This window comes from Callospermophilus lateralis, chromosome 4 (assembly GCF_048772815.1).
Source record: "Callospermophilus lateralis isolate mCalLat2 chromosome 4, mCalLat2.hap1, whole genome shotgun sequence".
NCBI classification, from domain to species: Eukaryota; Metazoa; Chordata; class Mammalia; order Rodentia; family Sciuridae; genus Callospermophilus; species Callospermophilus lateralis.
Window position 1 is genome coordinate 9,127,523 of NC_135308.1, and position 21,982 is coordinate 9,149,504.

General features: G+C 53.2%; 1 protein-coding gene across 1 annotated transcript in view; it reads left to right on the plus strand.

Moving 5' to 3' along the window:
• Positions 1 to 21,982, plus strand: part of Scara5 (scavenger receptor class A member 5) — a 106,800-nt gene that overhangs the window by 80,863 nt on the left and 3,955 nt on the right. Inside the window, exon 8 of the mRNA XM_076852272.1 lies at positions 15,473 to 15,667. Within this exon, the coding sequence (XP_076708387.1) occupies positions 15,473 to 15,667 (195 nt within the window). The remainder of the gene's footprint in view (positions 1 to 15,472; positions 15,668 to 21,982) is intronic.

Here is a 21,982-nt window from a genome sequence, read left to right on the forward strand (position 1 = left end):
ACCCCGTGCCCACTTCTGAGACTCGCTTAGTCATTCCCTGGGCCCTGGGCAGCCCCATGATAGAGCCTACAGGGTGGGAAGGATGCTGTCTGCAGCCGACAGACAGGCGCCTCCTCCAAGAGCCAGTGCTGTCCAGGAGCCGCTGTCCAGGCTGCCTGGAAACCCAGCCTTTGCCCAGAGATGGGGAACCTTCAGCAATGCCTCCGGTGACACTTTTAGCGCAAAACCCTCAAGCTCCAGCAGGTGGGGATGTGACTGTACTAAAGGTCCAGAGACAGGATGGACACCCCCAGGTGGGCCGTGGTCCAGGGGTGTGTTTGTTTGAGGAGGACATTACAGAGAAAACCTCTAGGGACCTGTGTTTTGAGTCAATACTGTAATATTTTTTCAGAACAAATGTCTTGCCATTGTTTACCCGTGTTTTGATCTGGAGTCATGGGATTTTAGGGTTTGGATGAGCTTCAGATCAGTTCTTCTCCCTCCAAGAGCCCCGCCCTCCAGTTCACCGAACAGAGACCAAGAACAGCGAGGTGGAGGGACCCAAGGTCACCCTACCAAATCAGGTCTAGAGTCCAGATTCTTGAGGTTGCTTGATGAGAAGCAAAATGATTTTGGTTGTTTTGTTGATGTGTTCTGGGTTTTTGTTTGTTTGTTTTCAGGCAAAGGCGACATATCAGTCATTGCGTTAAATGTTGAGCTGTTGGAAGTTTGGCCAGGAAAAAAAATAAAAGTTCCACGTTCGCATCTCAAGAGAGAAGGACATTTGTTTTATCCTAGTATACGGTCTGTTTGAAGGAAAAATAAACAGTGTTTTCATAGTGAGGGTGTAGGTAAAGGATTCAATTTTGTTTAAGTCTCATGGCATGAATTTAAAGCAGGATATAAGTTCAGATTGTTTAAAAACTTTTCTCCATTTGGTTTCACATGGAAAAAAAATATGCAGCATGACACGAGGTGAATTCTAAGCCAGTGTTTGTTGATAGTGATCATTGGAAGCTCAGAAAAACCTTAAAACTGTTAAACACTTTGTGTAGATTTTCCATATTTAGGGAAGTTTGGAGGCAGGATCCCAGTAGACAAGCAGAATACAACATGATTCAAAATAAATGATCAGGGGAGGGCTTTCTACACAATTTTCTGTCTCTGTTTTAGAGTAAAGGAGACAAAGAGAATCCTTGGAGTCTGGGAACTCCTTTCCTCCCATCCCTGTGCCCTGGGGAGTCCTTCAGGATGATGTCCCACCTACAGTTGGTCTTATCTCAAGCCTGGAGAGACAGGGCTATTGCATCTTTTATGGACAAATAATATCTCTTTATTAACCACACATACAATCTTAATTTCTTAAATACCGTGGAAATCCAAGCAGCAATGTGATTTAAGAGTAAATCAGGCTGTTTAAAAAAAATGAACTGCAGCTGGGTGCTGTGGCTCATGCCTGTAAACCCAGGGACTCAGGAGACTGAGGCAGGAGAATCACAGGTTCAAGGCCAGCCTCAGCAATTTAACAAGGCCCTGAGCAACTTAGTAAGACCTTGTCTCAAAAAGGGGAGGGGAGCTGGGGATGTGGCTCAGTGGTTAAGTGCCTCTGGGTTCAATGTGGTACCAATAAAAATGAAAGGAAAAAAGAAAAATAAACCACCCTCCTGCTCTCATATGCATTTGTACCTGGTAGGGTGAGAAGTAGTTCCTGCACCTTAGGCCACTTAGCTCTCGGGGATATAATACTCAGGAGGTATGTTATGCCCATCAAAGGAAACAGAAGCTGGGGGTAGAGAGGAAAAAGGACTTGCTGGTGGTCCCCGGAGTTCAAGGGACAGCCAGGACACCAATCCGATGTGTCTGGCCTGGAATCCACTGTTGCTCCTCCGCTACCCCTCTTTACTCACCTGTTATTCAGCCAGGGGTCCTCAGGGCCACTCTGTCCTGAGTGGGTTAGAATGAGGTGCTAATTTCCTCTTGGAAATTCTCTTAGTTGACTTTCCAGGCCACCTTCTCTGGGTTGAGTTTTCCCTTATTCACTCAGTCTTGGCCGCCCTGCTCCGCTGCGTAGCTCTGAGCTGGCCCAAGCCGACTCCTACAGAGTGGGCTCTGTCTCTCTCAGCAAAGGCTTCCCACCCCGTGAGCCTTCCAGGTGCTTCCTGGTGATGCTGAGGCACCTGCCCACAGCTGGTAGTGTTTGCTGGTGCCTTTGTTCAGTTTTTGCATTCATCCATCCATCCATCCCTCCATACATTGATTCATCCTCCTGGTCCTTATAATATCTGGCAATTGCTCAGTAAATGCAAACACAAAACTATACATGGAAATGTGAAAGGGTTTTTCAAATGACTCCTTCCCAAAGCTTGTGTCTGTCTAGTAACTGAAAATGTTAGGGGACACAAAATTCCCCCAGGAAAGTTGTCCTGAGGCAAAACCTGAAGCAGAACGGGAGACGCGGAGAGAAAAAGAAGCGCCAGGAAGTCGTCAATGTGGGGTTGAGATGAAGCTGAGCAGGGCCAGCTCCAGGGAGAGCAGGGCCAGAGCTGGCTGTGGAAAGGAGCAGAGTGGAGAGATTGATGCCCAGGAAGCAGGGCCTGGCCTCCCGTACTTCTGTCATAATGAAGATGGACGTGTGGACGAAGGCAAGCACCTGGGGAAAAAGCCTTGGTTTATTCATTTCCTGGTGAACTTTCGTGAGCAAGGGCTATATACCAGGGCCTCACTAAGGGCGGGTGACTCAGTGTAGCAAATGCAGTGCAGCCTGGGGAGGGCGAGGGTGGAGGAAGCGACAGTCAGGGAGGGGTCCTTGGCTCAAGACCAGAGGAGAACGTTGGTGTCCAACAGGTGACTGTGGAAGGTGAAGGAGTCCCAGGTGCAGAGAAGGTACGGGAAACAGGAAGTGTCCTCTGAGAAGCCTGCGTGGTTTGGCGTGGCAAGGGTTTGGAATGTAAGAACAAGATCTGGGGCGAGGGGCGCATGGGGAGCCCTGTGGGCCTGCCAGTGGTCAGGGGGTTGGGCGTGGCCTTCTGGGCCCTGGGAGGCCACCAGCAGGCTGAGCACGGGGAGGTGGCTGTGAGGAGCTTCCACACCCACCACAGCCTGGCCTGGTAGGCAGGCCCTTCCTCCCACAGACAGTCCCCACTCCAGTTCAGGTTGCCCCTGTGCTCCAGCCCCTTCTCCACCTTCAGCAAGGCCTGTTTGTCAGAACCGAATTTCTAGAAAACGAGACCCAACTCCATGGGCTGTGCAGGAGCAGCTTGCCCTGTAGAGCAGCTCAGAGGAGAATGCCCAAGCCCCTTCACATGATGCTGCCGCCTGTGCTTCTCCCCACCACCCACTCTCCGGCACCAGCTGGAAGCCCCGTGATTCAGCTCAGGTCCACTCTGTCCACCCAGAGGTAGCACAGACCCCATGGGTCGGGCGCTCACTCCCACAGGGCAGCCCCTACTTGCAAGTCTGAGCCTCCAGAACCCCTGACCATCCAGCTGCAAATTAGGGGTTCCCAATTATTTGCTAGAATGGCTCACTGAAGTCGGGGAAAGAGCCAGGGTTCCCAGGTTCTCATAAAGGTTACAACTCAGGAAGAGCCGGAGGGACGCGTTGTGGGGGATGTGGTGTGCTGGGCCACCCCCCCCCCCCAGCAGTTCCATGTGTTGGACAACCTGGAAGCTCTTATAACCTGTCTGTTGGCTTTTCTGGAGACTTTGTTACGTAGACATGACTGATTACATCACCGGCCCTTCTGTCCTTCTTGGAGGCTAGGGGACAGGGCAGGGCAGAGGAGTGGCTGAAAGTCCCAACCTCTCATTGGTTGGTTCCACTGGCAAACAGCACCCCCACATCCTCAGGAGCTTTCCAAAGTCACCTCATTACCACCATAGGAGTGGCTGAAGGGGGCTTGTCATGAGTAACAGGGACACTCCAGTGCTGTCTCAGAAGCCAGGGACAAAAGACAAACACAATCCATGACGTTTCTATCTCACCATGAGGTTGTCTCGAGAGTTTTAGGAGCATTTCCTATGATCACACTATCACGGTAGCAAGCTGAGCTCCAAGACCTTTTCTGACCCACTGGTGGGTGGCCCTGAGGCCAGTCCCTTAACCTCCCTGACCACAATTTCTTTTTTGTTTTTTCTTTTTCCTCTTGTTCTGTGCAGCTATGGGCCTGGCCTTGCAGATGTTCTGGATTGCCAAGATTCTCTCTTAAGCCTTCCCAAAACTAATCCAGTGCCTCTTCCTGAAAGCTTCTAGTCACCCCCTTCCAGGAGAGCTTTCAGACTGCTGGGTGCAGAAAATAGTTCAATCCTGATCAATCCGTGGTGTTCTTTGATTTGGTAGCTTCTCATAAACTCAAGCATTAAAGGGGCCAGGTGGACAAATGAGGGGGTGTGGGGGAAGCTTCCTGAGAGGCAGAAATTGCTGAGCTGGTCAAATTACATTCCTTTTTTTTCCCTTCTCCCATAATAGGGGTTGAACTCTCACATTTTTGGCAAGCGCTCTACCCCTGAGCTACATCCCAGTCCTCCATTCATCTCTTCTAAATGGTATTTTCAGCATCCCTGGCCAGGGGGAGAGAGACCAGGGCTGGGGCCGGGTGTCCAGGGAAGGAACCAACTAGGAGAAATGAAGCCCACGCTTGGGAACAGAGTGGTGTTAAGAGGTCATTAACCCGCTTGCTAATATTTGTCTTCTAAATATATGCTAAGTGAAAACAGGAACCAGGGGCCAAAGTCTGAGAAAGACTGCCAGTTGGAAAATAAATAAATAAACAAGCCAGCGTTTGGAACTTATGTTCCCAGTCAGCTGCCAGGTGGGGTTGGGGACTTGGGAGGGTTGCATGGTGACTTTCGCTTGCTGCTGACTGCTCCAGCCCCTGTTCTTTCTACGGGGTAAGCGAGACCACCTGGCCGCACGCTCCTCTCTTCTGTGCACCACCTTCCTTCACTGGGGCCCTGCAGGCAGCTCCCGGGGGCTGGCCTGCCTGCTTGGGAAACAGGCGGTGGTTTCTGGGACTTACCTATCAGAAAACTCTTAAGCAAAACAAACCTCAGGCTGAAGGTGAGCACAGAATTTTCTCTAAAAACAGTGCCTTGAGACCACCAAAGAACTGAACTTGGGGTCTTTGATGTGGGTTTTATACCAAGACGGTTTTAAGTTGAGATGAAGTTGAGACCTACATTAAAACCAGCCATGGTTGGGCTGTCTGTTTGGAAAGCATTTCAAACAAACTTGGGGAGTTATTCTTAGTGTCCGTGACCCTGAGCTTTCTCCCATGGTGTTAGGAGGGAAGGCATTTTTGAGCTGCAGATGAAGCCGGGGTGGCTGCCACTGCCTCGCCTTCACAGATTCATGTCCCCTCCTGTCCTTTGATGCAGAACACACCTTTAGAGGGTATCTGGGACCAGCTTGAGTGGACTTACCTACCTCAGGGTTGGATTTCAGCCTGTTTTCTTCAGGGAACTGTTTGTAGAATTTACATGGAAGAAAGAGAAATGAGAGACCAGGAAGCCAGGGCCTCCCGGGGAGGTCTCCCAGGGCTGTGGCAGGAGTGGTGGGAGGGATTCCCGGCTTCCTCGCTGACTCAGGAGCTGGGAGGGTCACCCGCCGCAGCGCCCCAAACCACCATGAGCCTCCCTCAGGATTGCATTGAGCTCAACAGCACCAAGACCCGACCACCCCAGTCACTGAGCTCCTGTGTATTTCAGAACAACTCTGCGTCTTGTGTCTCCTGTGACAGAGCAGGAAGCCACTGAGAGGTTAATCCTGGCCCAGGGTCATGGAGTTGGAAAGTTCCCAGCCTGGCTCTCCAGCAGTCTCTGCCCCTGCAGCTTTGCAGTAAGGGCTGGGGAGCATCCTAATAGGGGACACAGTTCTGGAGCCCAGAGGAGTAGAAGTGGGGGCGTCAGTGGGAGCCAAAGCCAGGAGAGGCCACTAGTCTGGGGCCTGGGGCCTGGAGGTTGGGGCAATGTGTCCATAAAGTCTTCGCCAGGAACCGGAGAGGCCTTATGCATGGCAGCTAGGACGGCTTCAGGCCAGCCTAAGTGAGCGGGGCAGCCCTCTTTTCCTGGCACCCTGGGGCTCCTTTCCAGTCCTAAATGCCCATTGACTCTCTGGCCCCTCGCTGCCCTTTAGGAGGCTCAGGAAAGAGGAGGGCTCACCAGTCTGCTCAGGGCACTGCGGAGAATTCCTACATTCCAGCTCCAAGCAGGGTGACTGGGCCTTGCTGTTGCCCTCCCCTGCTCCCAGTCCTGGGCTGGCAGGGATGGCTCCTCATTCAGTACTTGACGTGACACATTTTGAACACCCGCTAGGCACAGCAACAGGGGAGAGCCACTCTCCCAGTTTCCAGAGAGCACGCAACAGAGTTGGGAGACAGGACGAGTCCACCACGAGGCCTGTGGAGATGTTTCTGCAGCTCGTACCCAGCCAGGTCCCGAGCACTCCATGTGGCTGCGACAGAGACCCAGCACAATGGAGAGCCCGGTGTGGTCACTTTATCATGTGACTGGTAGAAAGTCACTAACTGTCTCTGAGCCTCAGCTTCCTCTCCTGTAAAATGGGACAGTAGTGACCACCGTAGAAGAAGGCTGCACTGATCAATTGAGGTGTCTAATAAAAACACTCTGAAGGGTCACCCGGTCCCACATTAAGTTCAGAGCAGATTACCGGGAAGAAACGGCGTTTTCTAAAGCACACCCACGGGCCGGGCCACAGTGGGAAAGCCGTGCCCTCCAGGAGAGCAGGGAGGATGAGCCGTGCCTCCTTTTGCTTTGCAGATGGCTCCTGTCCTCCCATATGGATCACATTTCCTGTGGAGAAGTGTCACCCCAGCCTGGGAGGTGGGGCTGCAGGCCCGTGCTGCAGGCCGACGGGGGCATGGGGAGTTCTTCCTTCACCAGAGAAGGAAAGTTCAACTTCCTTAGTGGCAGATGGTCCAAATTACCCCTGGGGCCCTGCTCTGCAGCTGCAGAAACGCAGAGCCTCTTTTCCCAGCCCCATGTTTATTTCTGTTCTCCACAAACTCCCTTCTCTCGTCTTGTTTTGCTTTGGCAGGGGGACTGCAGGGCAGGAAAAACAAACGGCCTCACTAGGCCCGACCAGCTCCGCTTTCCCTCCTCTCCTTCCTTAGACCCATGGGTTCCTGGGCTCCGGGGCCCTTCTGATGGCAGCTAGGCAGGTTCCAGGCTCCTTAGTGACCCTTCCGTCTTCGAGCCCCACAGGGCAGGGTCCATGATATTCCTATAGGCAGGACAACGGCAAGGCAAGCTTTCCCGGAGGGAGTGACGCCGCCATGCCTTATAAGACCTATAAGACCTGTCAACTGGTGAGTCACGGAGCTCCAGCTTAACCCAGGATCCATCCTCTCTGACGGGGCCCTTGCTGTGCGCACAATATCCCAAACTGTTCAAAGCCGTCCCTTGCACCTCCCAGGTGATTCCTATATGCAGTCAGGACTGAGAACCATAGCTTCAAGTCTAAGACGCATTCCCTTAGGCCCAAAGACAAGAAATACAGCGGACCCCACAGGGCTGTTGAGAGACAGATGGAAAGTGCTTTGCATTTGTGGAGGGCTCTCTCAATATTTGCCTTACGTGTTTATCCTGAGAGTCGGCCTCTGCTCTTCAGTCTGACTCTACCCTGTAGCAGCTCTGTGACCCTGGGCAAATCACTTGACTCTTCTGGGCCTGTTTCCTCTTCTGTTAAAGGAGAGCTTTAATAAGGCACTAATTTGTGGCACTGTTGAGAAGATTAGTTAGAAAATGCTCTGTGCAGTAGACATTGATTCCTTCACCCTTCAAGCTTGACTTGCAACCTCTCCTGAGAGTGCCTACCACCTGGCTTTACTGTAGTTGGGCTTGGGGGTGACTCTGAGCCAGGTGTGGACAGTTCTAAGGCCACCCCGGCCAGGTCTGAGAGATGTAGCCCTAGATCTGCTGAGGGGCTGCGCCGTGAGGCGCTCGTTCAGTTGTATTGAAGGAGAAAGATAGTTTACATCTTGCTCTGCAATCACAGCTGTAAAACCCAAAGCACAGAGTGTAAATAAGGTGAGAAATAATTGGATAAAAAACACCAGACACATCCAGAGATGCCAGTGCCTAGAAAATGAAACCAGATGCTCGGTTTAAATGAAATGAATCCCCAGAGATACTGCGGGTTCCCTTCCATTCCCAGGGGCAGGATGAGCAGCTGTCCGCAGTGATACAGAGAGGAGAGGTTCCTGTGTTGGAAGTGGGGCGGGGCCAAGGTCAGTCCCCAAGGCCACTTCACTCTGGCACTCAGGGTCTTAGAGCCGGGGATCTGGAGTGAGACCCAGCCTCCTTTGTCTGGACCCCCGTTTTCCTACCTGCGTATTTCACAAAGCAGCGAGAGCAAGGAAATGTTTGCTTGGGCGGAGAGTCTGCACACGTTAGGAGATTTATAAGGTTTGCGCTGGGAGTCCAAGAGTGGCCTGGGCCTTGTGTGGAATTCCTGGGCCATTCCAGAGCTGCTTTGCTTAACGAATCACATCCAGTTTGCATTAGTGTGCAGAAAGTTGCTGACAGCAGGAGCCAGGCTTCTGCCGGATGTCCTTGTCCCCCTTTCCCAAGTATGCTAAGGAGCCAGGAACTGGTGCCCTGGGGAGAAGAGAGGAAGTGAGGAGGAGACTGATCCAGTCGGAGGAGTGAGCCCCCTTGTTCCTGTTCCTAACACAGCACCGTTGCTCTGCAGAGAGCTTGTGGCGGATCTGATCCCTGTCCCTCCTGGGGCGCTGGGTCCAGGCTGTCCTGGGCAGCACAGGGAGATGGCTCAGAGCTGCTGGACAGACAGCTGGAGGCAGGTGGGAGCTCACAGTGACGGAGCCCACCATGTGCAAGATGCCGCACACCGTGCTCCTGCCACCGCTGCTCCATGCACGCTGAGAGGCTTGGTGTTGAGAGACGGCTTTGGGCAAGGCAGAGCTGGTATTCCAGCCCCCTCCTGAGTTCAGAGCAGCCTCCTTCCCGCTGCCCAAGTTCCCCCCCCCCCCCCCAGGAATCACCGCCACCCTGTCTGACTCCATGAAAACTCGCTGATTTCCCGGGGCCCACAGAGGCAGGCTGCCAGTCAGCCCTTAGATGGGCGTGTGGCATTCCCGGGTGCTCTCGGTGGGCTTCTGGGATCCGTCCTACAGGCGGGCCTTGTTGAGCCTGGAGTGAGACGGTCAGGCAGAGTCCAAGGCCATTCTGGAGGTCATCACCATGGGGGTCAGCTTGGCACTCTAGAGTCTCATCTCAGGCTAGCCTGCTGACTCCACATCCCTGACCATCAGCATTTAACTGCAGTGGGAAAGAATCTAGTGTGAACTGCACTCTACTCAGTTTACGCAGAAGTGTTGATTTTGAAAGGGGAAATGACAAACCCGGGGGGAGATCAGTAGAGTGGGGAAGTGAAGAGTTACAAAGAGCAGGAAGGGGATCGTCCCATGGGAAACACCTGGTTTGGTTACTGGAGCTTCCCAAGGTGTGTGGTTCCTGCCCTCCCCGGAGCCTGGGGCTAGGGGCCCTGGACTCAGGCGCTGGCTGGAGCCAACAGTACCTCTTGGGGCAGCCTTGACTTCTCCCAGGTGGGCACTTTGAGTGGGGCTGGGTGATCCTAGGATGAGTCTTGAGCTGTGGGAAAGGTCAGTGTCTCACTCAAGTCTTTATAGACCAAGGTCGAGGCCCAGATGAGAGGAGGACATGCAACTGGCTGGATCGGGGCCAAGGAGAGAACTTTTGCCATCGATCCCTCGAAACATGGAAAGTGTTTGGCAGTGAAGGAACGAGGATGAGATGGCATCTCCATGTCTCTGAGACTCCAGAGAACATGGTGGACCAGCCCTGCCCCTCTCCCTCCCTGGCTCTCTGCTTTCCTCTCCATCCCACGCTGCATTGTCTCACACATGAGCTTTTGGGGGATGCCTCACATACAAACCATAATAGATCTTGCTTAAGATGTCTTTACAAAGAGGTCCTCTGAGCAAACGTATCTTTGCCCTTTTGGTTCTTACCCCGAATTTGTCTGTCTTCCTCCTGTTATAGGAGGAATAGTTTATAGGGCTGAGATCCGGAAGGGGTCCTGAAATGGCCACCATGTCAGACCTTCCGGCACCACCGACACAGGCTATTGATGAACCGATTTGCCCTGTGCTAAGTATTTTCTTAAACTCCTGACCCGCTGCTCATGTCTAACTGCTACCTCACCCAGAGGCATTCGGGAGGGTGTTCCAAAGGAGCCGCTAACAGAGGCCGGCATCCATCCACCCAGCCGCCCTGGTCCCACCGCATCAGACACGTGTTGAGTGCTTTCAGCCAACTAGACATCATGTCAAGTGCTAAGGGCTGTGGGCAAGTAAGACATGCCCTCCCCTCCCAAGGGAAGAGGAGCTGTGGGCATGGACCCCTCCCAGAGCTTCCCTGGGGCTCCCTCCAGCAGGACTCTCTCCACTCTTGACCTCTTGGGTAAGCCACACACCCACTTCCCTTGGCATGATGGCATCAGGCCCAGAGTGGCTGAGCTGCTGCTCATGTTTAACTGCTACCTCAGCAGCAGGGTCTAGGAAGGGAGGGATCTGGCCTCTCAGTAAGAGCCGGTCACTGCCTTTCTCTCAGACTCAGTTTCCTTATCTCTAAATGAGAGGTTTGGCCTGGAAGCCCTTGAACTCTCTGCCAGCTTTGGCATTTTGTGGTCATCTCTTTCGTATGACTCCAGGGCAAAAAAACAATACTGACTTGTTGTCACATCCTTAGCACCCAGTGCAACCCTGGGATATGGTAGGGATTGCATAAGTGCGTCTGCATGGGTAAATACAGGAGCAATGGGAAAAAACACCTACACTGATAAAAGGTAGGTTAAAGAGTTAATATAGACGAGATTGCATTAGCACCCAATCTGTGTATAGGAATAGGTTCACCCTGGACTTTCCGCACAAGCCAAGCCTGCTTTATCCTTCCCCTGCCTGGAATCATCAATGTATTCATATTAAAGTGCAAGCTCAGAGACAGCCATGTTTCATGTCCTCCTGTGAGACATGGGAGAGGCCCAGGCATTTTTATGAATTTTGCATGGAAGCATTACTGCTCCAAGGTTGAAAAACATTTTTTTTCATGTAACTTCTTAATCAAAATTGTAAATCAAATCAAAGTCATGAATCTCAGTCAAAGTCGGGAACCAAATGTGTGGCCCCTGCTTAGAGAGCTCAGGAGGAATGGACGACTGTGGGAGAGAAGTGAGGGTGCAGAAGGAGAACTGGCCCAGGAGCTAAGTGTCAAGTTCAGGCCCCAGCTCTTCTACGCACTGCAGGATGACCTTGGGTGAGGCACGTCACCTCTCGGCCCCCTTGTATGTCACAGGAAGACTTTGGACTATGTCATCTCCAAGCCTCTGCCAGCTGGCAAGTTCTATGCTTCTTGGTCATTTGTAATGATTGGAAAAGCCCAAAGATTGTGTCATAATTAACTAAAATAGCTCCACACACTCAGCAGTGGACATCTGTAGCCTGCAACTAAGCTAATGCAAGTAGTTACCAGAGAGAACTCAGAAAAGGCAAAGCTTCCTAGTCCAGACCCTCCTGGTTCCTCTCCTTGACCTGCCTCTGTTGACCCTCCTCACCCTCTTTACTGGAGAACCAGGTCAGGATGTGGGAGACCTGGGCTCTGTGGCAGGAAGGTGGATGAGGGCCGTGGGGCTGGCCCGGGAGAAGCCTGGGTAACAGCAGGGTTCCTCAGCAGGTCGGGTAAAAGCAGGGTTCCTCAGCAGTTCCTCACCAGTTTTATGAGCTGGGCCCACAGCCAGGCACAGAGCCTCAAGCAGAGGTTAGAACCACCGATGCCCCAGAAAACATGTGGGGCGGGGGGTGACGATTGCTTTGATTCTCAAGGACAGGAGCGTGCCCCCTGTCCTGGAGTCCCCTCATCAGACCAAGCAGTGATGATTCTGGGCTGAGCCTGGAACTGAGAGCACTTTTCTCTGACTGCTCTGTATAAAAGGGGAGACTCTCTGCCCCAGGGTGTTGGTGGGGACCATGGGCCACCAGGACAGGAGGTACAAGAAGAAGAGAGACCCAGTCCTGTGGACATCTGGGTGTCTCTGCCAAGGATGGGGATGGGGGCAGGATGGATATTACAAGGAAAAACTCTTCTCAAGACTTGTGAGCTGAGGATTGGGACAAACTGTCAAGTTGGAACAACCTTCATTGTCCTCCATGTTTTGGGTAAGGAATAGCTATTCACATTTCCTCATAGCCTGGGTTTTCCAGCCAAGAGATGGAATGCTGATGATACCACTCCTGCACAGAGCTGGGCAGGGACCAGCCTTGTGGTCAATACTGTCTTCCCTACTTGGAAGTGGCAGACACGTGGACAGGTGGACCCCAGTCTGGGGTAAGGACCCAGAGTAAGAGGAATCGTGTTATGTTCTGATTTGGACTCACGACCCTCACCCATGAATCCAAATTAGATACCCACATGGAATGGAGGAGCAGTGCTTTCCTTGGGGTTGCTGATTCTCATTTTGTTCGGGAAGGATTTTCCAGGGCTCACCAAGGGGGGGTGCGAAGGAGGCAGAGGGCCTCTCCGTCAGCGGAGGGCAGGATTAGGGCGCCATCTCCGGCCCAGGGCTCCCATTGCTCATCACGGACGCTCTAGCCCTTTGCCCTCTCCCTGGACCATACCTTCCTGAGAAGTGCCTGAGTTTCACAGAGTGGGAATCCCTGCCTTCCATTCTTACCCACTGTCTTGAGCAAAAAGAGGCATCTCCCTGACCCCAAGTGGCCCACATGCTCAGGGACCAGGGTTGGGCATCTGAGGTGAGGAAGAAGCTCCCTGGACTAACAAGTGTCCTGGGAGGGTCACAACCAGGCCGAGGCCGCCCCTCAGGCGCCATGTCTGAGTAAGTGGGAGGTGACACATCAACTGTGGGGTGAGAGCATTTCCGGGCAGTGTTTGGTTGCTCAGTGGGAAAACTTTGCCCTGGGGCAGAAACTGCTGGGAAAAAGCCAACCTGACCCCCTCTGCCCACAGAAACCCAAACCTCTCAGCAGGTCATGACATGCTTCTCAGGCTAGAGCTGGGGTCGCTGCTGGAGTGTGTTTGGTGACTCCCCAAGTGCCCTGCTAGACGTGGCCTTGCTGCTGGCCTAGAAAAAGTGCCATTCACCTTGCAGGATGCCTCCCTATACCTCTTGTTCAAGGACCAGCCCCTTGGATTGTCCACGTCCTTAAATTGGGGCAGTCGGTATTATAAACAAACCAAACCTCAGAGAGAGAGTGACAGAGCTGAGATTCTGTTAGGGGAAGAAGGGACACAGAAAAATATAGCCTAGGATCATATTCCATAAGATAAAGCCAGAGCAACATCACATCCAGGGGAGGGGACACCTTTCTGGGGCATGCAGCATTTGTTGACCCAATGGGCTGGGGGGGTAGTCCACCATGGGGAGCAGCCTGGAGTCTGGGGGCCTGGAGACAAGTGATGAGGATCCGGCTCCAAGGCTTGATGAAGTGACACTGGGGTCTGGGGGGGGTGCTCTCTAGTTTACCCCCCACCCTGGGCACTCTTCCCTGTCTCAGCCCCCGAGGTCAAGTGGCACTAGTTGGAAGAGAGTGGCCCACTAGGGGGTCATAACTTTAATTGGTGCATGAGGAACATGGGCCAGGGGCCAGGGACATCCTCGAATGTGACGCTGTGAGTTCCGTGATTATGGTTACCACATGTTTCTAATTTTTTGAAATTGTCCTGCTTCCAAATATTCTTTGGCCACTTCCATATACATTGAAGTCTCCAGGGGATTTCAATATCTTCATCGTTCAAATGACATTTTCCTTCTCTTCCCATCTGTCACTGCTTGTGGACTCGGGATTCTGCCAGTCTCCCCGACTGGAGCACCAGGCCCACGAGGATGGGTCCTTCCTCATGGTCCTACCCACTGCTCTCCATCAGACGCTTAGTCCCTTATTTGCCCACGAGAGTAAAGGAATGGAGTGAGATCAGGCTGGCCAGAGCAGAGAGGCTGTCAGGCATCTAAATGTCAGCCCCGATACCTGTGTCACTTTTGGCCTCTTCCTGTTACTGTGACTCTGACTTGACACCCTGCATACCGCCTGCGCCAGAACCCACAGCATCCTCCTGCCAACCCACACTGACCTCACCCCGAGGCTTCTGTGTCAACCTCCTGATGTGGCACTGTCCCCTGCCGTGTGACGCACTGCTGACAGAGATGATTTCAGCCATCTACACAACACCCCTGAGAAGCAGGGGTTGTCCCCATCTCACAGTGGGGGGAATGCCCTCAGAGAGGCCAGAAGACATCCGTAAGGTCACTGGAGTAGGAAAAAAGAAGAGGCCTAGTGAGTCTGGCACCGTTCGGAGCTCTCCTTGCATATCACTAAATTTCACTGATTCTGTGACATACATTTCAGCATCTCTGAGGTCGGGAAGCATCCAGCAATTGATGTCATTTGCCACCATAGCTGGCAAGGTTCCCCCCCTCTTAATGGTATTTAAAATAGGGAGGTGCTTCATAACAAGGGGCGCCTAGGTTTGGTCGACCACTCGCTGTCTCTCTCAGAGCATCAGGGGCAGAGTCAGAATCCACACCCAGGCAGGTCTCTCTGGCTTCAAGCACTTTCGTGCCCACAGCCTTAACTGTCCCTTGCTGTGTTCCTCCTACATCCCTCTCCCTGACAAGTGTGGCTGCTGGTCACCAGGCCTCAAAAGATCAAGAGGAACCCAGCAGCCTCACTCCTTGGTATTTACCCAAATGAGTTCAGACTTCACATCGACACCAAAACCTGCACATGGATGTTTATAGCAGCTTCATTCATTCAGAAAAAACGAGATGCCCTTTGGTGGGTGAATGGACAGACACACTGCAGCCTCTCCAAACAATGTTGACCAGCCCTGGGGAGAATGGAACTAGCAAGCCGTGAGAAGACATGACGGAAAAGTGAACGAGTCTTGCTCAGGCAAAGAAGCTGGTCAGAAAAGGCGGCATGCGGCTTGATTCCAGTTGGAATTGAGAACTATGGGGGCAACCACAGAAGCAGGGCAAAGCTCCGTGGCTGCCGGGTTGAGGGTTCTCATGCAGTGGAGCTACAACGTGTGCCGCAGTGATGGTGGGCACGTCTCTTCATGCGTTTGTTCAAACCCACAGAATGTGCAAAATTAAGAATGAATCTAGGGGGAAGCTGTGGACTTCGGGTAATGACAAGGTGTCAATCAATGGAGGCTTGTCATTTGTAACAAATGTCCCATTCTGGCGGGGGATGTTGATCTCTGTACCTTCCAGCCAATTGAGAACCTGAAAGTCTTAGAAAAAAAAGAAAGAAAGAAAGAGAGAGAGAAAAGAAGGAAATGGGGGTGAAGGAGGCTGACCATGGGCAGCAGGGACACCCCGTTTCTGTGGCTGCAGCCCAGCCTGCTTTTTCCTGGAGGGAGGAGAGTCAGGAGGTGCAGGTGGGGGTCCAGACCCAGGTGGTGACTCAGTCTTCCGGCAGGTGGTGCTGATGTCACGATGATCCGCCTGGTGAATGGCTCCGGTCTGCACGAGGGCCGCGTGGAGGTGTACCACGACCGGCGCTGGGGCACCGTGTGCGATGACGGCTGGGACAAGAAGGACGGGGACGTGGTGTGCCGCATGCTGGGCTTCCGTGGCGCTGAGGAGGTGTACCGGACGGCTCGCTTCGGGCAAGGTAAGTCCTGCAGAGGAAAAAGACTGGGGAGAGGGCCCGCTCATCCTAGCCCTGGTCTCGCTCTCCTCTCTGAAGCCCCAGCCCCTCTGCTGCGATCCTGCCATCCCCCAGGCTCGCAGCCAACACTCAGGCTTGTCTCCTCTCTCCCCTGCTGGCCCTTGTTCTCCATTCTGTGTCTCAGGCGCATGACTAGTCCCTTCCCACTGGATAGCTCCTCGGATCTTTGCAGCTTGCTTTCTCACTCCTGCCACACCTTTGTGCATACTTGACAGCTATACAGCACTCAGCGATGGTGTTCCAAACCTGTTACACATATTCACTCACTGAGTCCCTACCGCAGTAAGGAGATAGAGATTTCATCCCCCTTTCCAAAGAGGAAACTGAGGTACAGACAGGGTGGGTAACTTGCCCAAGGTCCCACAGCTGGCAAGTGGCAGAACCTGTCATCAGACCAGGTAGGGGTCTCAGGAGTCCATGTCCTACCCTCTCTGTTTCTGCCTCTCTGACCCTTTTCTTCTCCAGATGAACACCCCCAGATGTTCCATCTTGCCCTCATATGACAAGAAGATGTCCTCCTTGGCCATTCTGTGGCTTTCCTTTTGACTTGCCTGGGCACATCCCCCTTCCTACAGATGGGACAAGAGGCTTGGGGCAAAGGGCCAAGACTCTAACCCTCGGCAGCAGCCGGCTGTAACCATTCTTTCTTTTCCTGTTACAAGGCCCCAGCTCCGGTCTCCAGTCACCTCACCACGTCTGTCTCTCAAACTCGGCCCTTTTCTGCCAGGACAGCTGTGGCAAGTACCACAGACTGGGTGCCTTGAGCATCCGGAATTTATTTCCTCTCCAATCCAGAGGGGAAGTCCAAGATCACCGTGTGGGCAGGGGGGTTCCTCTGGGTCCTCCCCCACTGGCTGCAGATGGCATCTCCGCCTTGGGTCCTCAGGTGGTCTTCCTTCTTTGTGTGTGTCCTAATCTCTCTGCTAAGGACACCAGTCCTACCAGATTAGGGCCCATTATAATGACCTCATTTTACCTTAATTGTCTGAAGTCTTCTCCAAATACCTTCTGAACTATGGAGAGTCAGGACTGCGTCATGTGACTTCTGGAAGGAGACAAAACAGCTGAAAGCCCTCGGCATGCTTTCTACAGTCACCGTCTTAATCCCATGTGGGTTGCTGTTGCAAACATCAGAAGCTGGGTAGCTCATCAATAACTGGACCAGGTGGCGCATGCCTGTGATCTTAACACCTTGGGAGGCTGAGGCTGGAGGATTGCAAGTTCAAGGCCAGCCTGGGCAACTTAGCAAGACCCTGTCTCAAGTAAAAAGGAAAGAGCTGGGAATGTAGCGTAGTGGTAGAGCACCCTGGACTCAATCCTCAGTGCCACACAAAACAGATAACACAGCAATTTATTTCTCACAGTTCTGGAGTCTGCAAAGCCCAGGATCAAAACACTAGTAGATCCACACTCGGGTGATGGGCCTCTTCCAGGCTCACAGAGAGCTCTGGCTGTGTCCCCAGAGATGGAAGGATCAAGGAAGCGCTCCAGAGTGTCCTTTTGAGGACACTAATCTTGTTCATGAGGGCTCCACCCACATGACCTAATCCCCTCCCGAAGGCCTCATAATACCCTCATCTTGGGGCTTAGATTTTTTAATATGTGAATTTGGGTGAACATAGCATTCAGTCTGCTCTGACCACCACCCACACACGGCCAACAAGGAGCATTCACTCCACACCTGCCAATGTGGCTGACTGCCCATAGTACCCACCTCCACGCACACTCAAGCCCATACATTCGCACTCACATGTGCTCTCTCTTCTGCAAGACCTTGAGTGTGAAGAAGCCTGGGTTGACTCAAAACCAATACCACGGTTCTGAAGAATCCTGCGCTCCCCACACCTGTTTAGTAGTGACCTGTCCCTTGGCTGTGTGGTCTTGGGCCTGCTATTTCTGCATTCTGGGTCTTATGTCCTCGTCTTTAAGTGAAGGGCTTGCAGGATCTGTGATTGCTGTCCAGTCTGGGCCCTGGGAATTAGGACACTGCAGCTCTCCTCTCAGGAACATCAGCACTGTGCTGAGGGGTGGGATTTGGCCTGGTCCTCCCACACTCGGGAGCCAGGTCTCTCTGCAGGTCTGTGGACGGCAGCAGCCCACCATGGCAGCTCTTTGTTAGTGGACTTGAGCTGGGCATGTCTGCCGTCTTGCCCCAGGCAGCAGCTGTCTGGCACTACCCCAACCCTGTGCTAAATGGCTACAGGGACTCTGTTCAGCATGAGAGGAGAGGGTGGCATGTCCTCTCTAGATGGGGAAATAGTCAGGTCACATCCAGACTGGCCCTGGAACCTCTATCCTCAACCCCAGGATGCAGTTCCTGCTTGGAAGCTCATCTTTGGGTGCCCTTTGCATCTGCTGAAACTGGGGGTGCCTGCTGAGACAGCTGGCAGGAAACACCTGGGCAACGCCACACGTTCTGGCCTCTCCACCGGAAGGCCAGAGCGCTCGGGGACTTCAGAGGCATCCAGTGCCATGGAGGGCAGCCCACAGAGCGCACCTCCCTCCCACACAGCTTTGAGCTGCATTCCAGTCTGTTTCTTTAAGGAATCCTGTCACAGCATCTCCCCGAGGAAGAAGAGGGAGTCCTTGCTCTTCAGTTTCAGGCTCCATCCAGTGAGGACTCCTTCCTAATAAGAGGAAGCGAAACCAGAGACTCTTTCCAAGATCTCCAAACAGACACTTTGAAGGTGGTGGCAGTCTTGGCCTTGAACTAGCAATCCTCCAAGTGAAGGTAGCCCAACCCCAGCACATGGCTCCCAGGCTGGACCAGCCATCCTGTAGACTGCGGCCTCCTTTTCCCGGATTTTTGTATGACATGACCCGTAGGAGGAAGCCCTAAACTCCCACTCCATCCCTCAAAGCAGTGTGAGGACCCAGGCCTGTGGATGCCTCAGCTCTGGACCACTGCTCCCCGCCCATCCACTCACCTGTCTCCCAAGCACCGGCCCCGGGAAAGTAGGTGGCCAGTGTCACTAAAGGGCACACGAGGGAAATAGAAGCCTGGGAAGGGAAGAACTGGAGGGGACGGCCACATCTGAAGCTCAGCCAGGGACCCGTTCTGCCAGCCCAGGCTGCGCTCCCACGCCTCTCCCTGTTCCCACGCCTCTCCCTGTTCCCACGCCTCTCCCTGTTCCCACGCCTCTCCCTGTTCCCACGCCTCTCCTGTTCCCACAGGCAGGTTCAGGACACTTTTGTGGGACAGGGTGCTAGGTACAGGCAGGGCACAGAGCCAAAGGAGCCTTGCCCTGACCACACATGTCCAGCTGGGGGGGGATTCTAAGCATGATAAGGGCTCTGGCGCCACAGAGTGCTGGGCAGAGGGGAGGGGAGGCCCCCTCTCCTGGCAGTGGGTGGGGCTGGTGAGGTCCCTGGCCCCAGCCTCCTACCCACCTGACCCCTGCCTCTCAGTCCAGGTTCGCCCACTCATCAGCTTTCCTCCATCGTCTGTGTTTCTCCACATCTTCAGGGTGCACGTCCTCTGCCAGCCACACACAGGCCCATCCCTCCTCCCTCGGCCTCCCAGAAAACTCTTTCTCTGTTCCAGGGCCGTCTTTGTACCCCTTTCCTTTTTAAAATTTCTTATCCATCAGCCTCCCTTCTCCACCTCTGTGTTCCTTGAATTCCGCACGCGGTCTCTGGAGGCCATTGCCATACCCGGGGACTCACCATCAACCCAGATCTCTCCCTGAGTCCAAGAGCGTTCTGTTGAGCTCCAGACTGGCATGTCCAGTTACCTCCCAGATGCCCACAGGTACCTCCAAGGACCTGCCCAAACTCCCAGCTCTTCCCTCTTGCCAGATCCTGAACTCCTCTCTTGGGCCCCCAGCACTGCCCTCCCACTCAGGCCCATCCAAGCCCGAACCCTGGGGCGCCTCCTCCCTGTCTCCTACCCAGTCCCTGAGTCCCGCAGCGTCTACCAGTGTCCACCGCTCTGGCCCCTCTTGAATCCGTCCTCACTGTCTTCACCTTAAGACCTCAGGCAGGGTAGACCGGTGATTAGGAGCTCCGACTCTGGGGTCAAACCCCCAAGTCGGAATCCTGTCTCTGCCACCTTCTAGGTGGTGGCCTTGAGCAGATTCTTAAGCTCTAGGTTTCAGTTCTCCTTTTTAAGTGAGATAGCAAATGCTAAATGCCACCAAGCTGTTAGAACATGGCCCAGGTCTCTCCGCTGTGCGTTGGGGGCAGGGGGCTGTCAGTCAGCGGGGCTTTGGTAGCAGTTCCAACCCTGCACATGCCACCTGCAGCTGGCCCTGGTGCCTTCCTCCTCGTGGCTGCCTGGGACCATTCTAAAACGAGCACCTACGCAGCTCGGCTCCTTCCTGGGTCCTCAGTGGGCCTTTATCTTGGGATCACTTTGGTTCCCTTCACTTAGCACCCAAAGCCTTCCTCATCTGCCCGCTGCCCACGCTGTCCTCTCCTGGCGGTGTCTGCTTTCTCAGAGGACGCCGGTGCTGTTTCCTGTCGCCTTGTCTCCTCACTTGCGGTTCTCTGCGAGGCCTTTCCCTCCTTCCTCTGCCAGGGAGTTCCTGCTCCGCTTGAAAGTCAGCTCAGTCACCGCCCCTTGAAAAAAGCTTCTCTGGCTCCTTCCATCTCTCACCTGCTCCATGCTCCGGTGGCAATCCGGGGCACGTCTCTGTCACGGCCTCTCACACTGGCCTGGCCTTGGAGAGACGCGAACATCTTGAGGGCTTCGCCTTTACAGTTCAAAACCCAGAACTGGGACCCACTAGGAGCTGGACGAATATAGGAGGGAAGAAAGGAGAGAAGGGGGGAGAGGGAGAGATGGATGGAAGGAAGGCGGTGAGGGAGGGAAGAGGGAGGAAGAGAGGAAGGAAGGGAGGAGAAAGGGAGAGAGGAGTCCAGTGCCTGCCTAACCTGAGCCCACCCCAGTGTAATTGGCAACATCTCCAATCCCTGACAGTCCTCCCTGTGGTCCGACACCATTAATTTTTTTCCCAGATAGAGCTTAGTCATCACATTATCTGTTTCCCTGGAGAAAAGCAAGGAGAGACCCAAATCAGAGAGAATTGAAGCTGTTTTACATTTTAAATTTGTCCAGGAGGAACTGGAGAGGGAGAGGTGTGGCTGGAGCAGGTCTGGGGAGGTGGAAGGGCTGGGATAAGCACAGCTGGAAGGATCCCAGAGCAGGGAGCATCGCATTGCCCGAGGCAGGTGCAGAGAGGGGACTGGGATGGGCACAGTCAGACAGCTTCCCAGGTGGCAGCAGGCGGATGGACTTGCGAGTGTTCACTTCTAATTATATCGTTATTACCATTTTGACCTTTTTTTTTTTTTTTTCCTAAAATAAGGTGCAAGTACTGGGACATTACTTAGTGAAAGAATCAGCCCACATTTTCTGCATAAAGTTGGACAGTAAATATTTTAAGCTTTGTGGGCTGGATGACCTCTGTCACAACTACTCAGAGAGGTGAGGCACGATAAGTAACCAAATGGACAGGGCCAGGTTCCAATAAATCTTTATTTATAAAAATAGGCATTGGGCCACATTTGCCCTGTGGTTTGCCACCCCTGGCTAGGTGTTGTGGGTTATGGACTGTGATTCTATAATAAGAAGCAAGTCCTGGACCTGTTAAGTGTCAGAGGCCAGCCGAGTCATGTTCCTTAGTAATTAGAGAAACACTAACAAGTCACTTCATCTTCTGGGGCCTCAGTTTTCCTCCCTCTTAAATATCTGTCAAATAGCTGAGAGGCTCAGATGGAAGCCTGTAGGATTCAGTGTAACCTAATCCCACTCTTCATGTTTCTTTAAATAAATATATAGAAGCTCCAATGTGAGCTGCACACGACAGATTTTTTGCTTTGCCTTTTGTTGTTTAGCGATGTATTCCAACACCTACAGTAGGGCTGAGTAGAGAGCGGGCCCTCCAACATTTGTTCAATGAATGGTCACCTTCAAACCTGGGGCTGTGCACATCAGGCCACCTGGGCTCTTTGCCTGGCCCCTTCAAAGTGGAAGAGTGCCTTGTGGCTTTCTTCTCTTATCTGTAAAATGGGAAGCATGGTGCCTGCCCTACTCACCCTAGAGGACTTTATCATGTCACTATAGAGCTGGGCCCTGTAGAGTACAGACCTGACCGAGCAGGGATCCTCAGACTGGACTGTGCACATGAATCTCCCCTCCCCCTGCCCCCCGTCCCCCGCCAGGGATTTCCCCCAACAAACTCACTGCCCTGGTTTTGGGACGGCATCTTGAGCACTCACATGTCACTTCTAAAGCTAAGGTAGGGATTGGCAGCT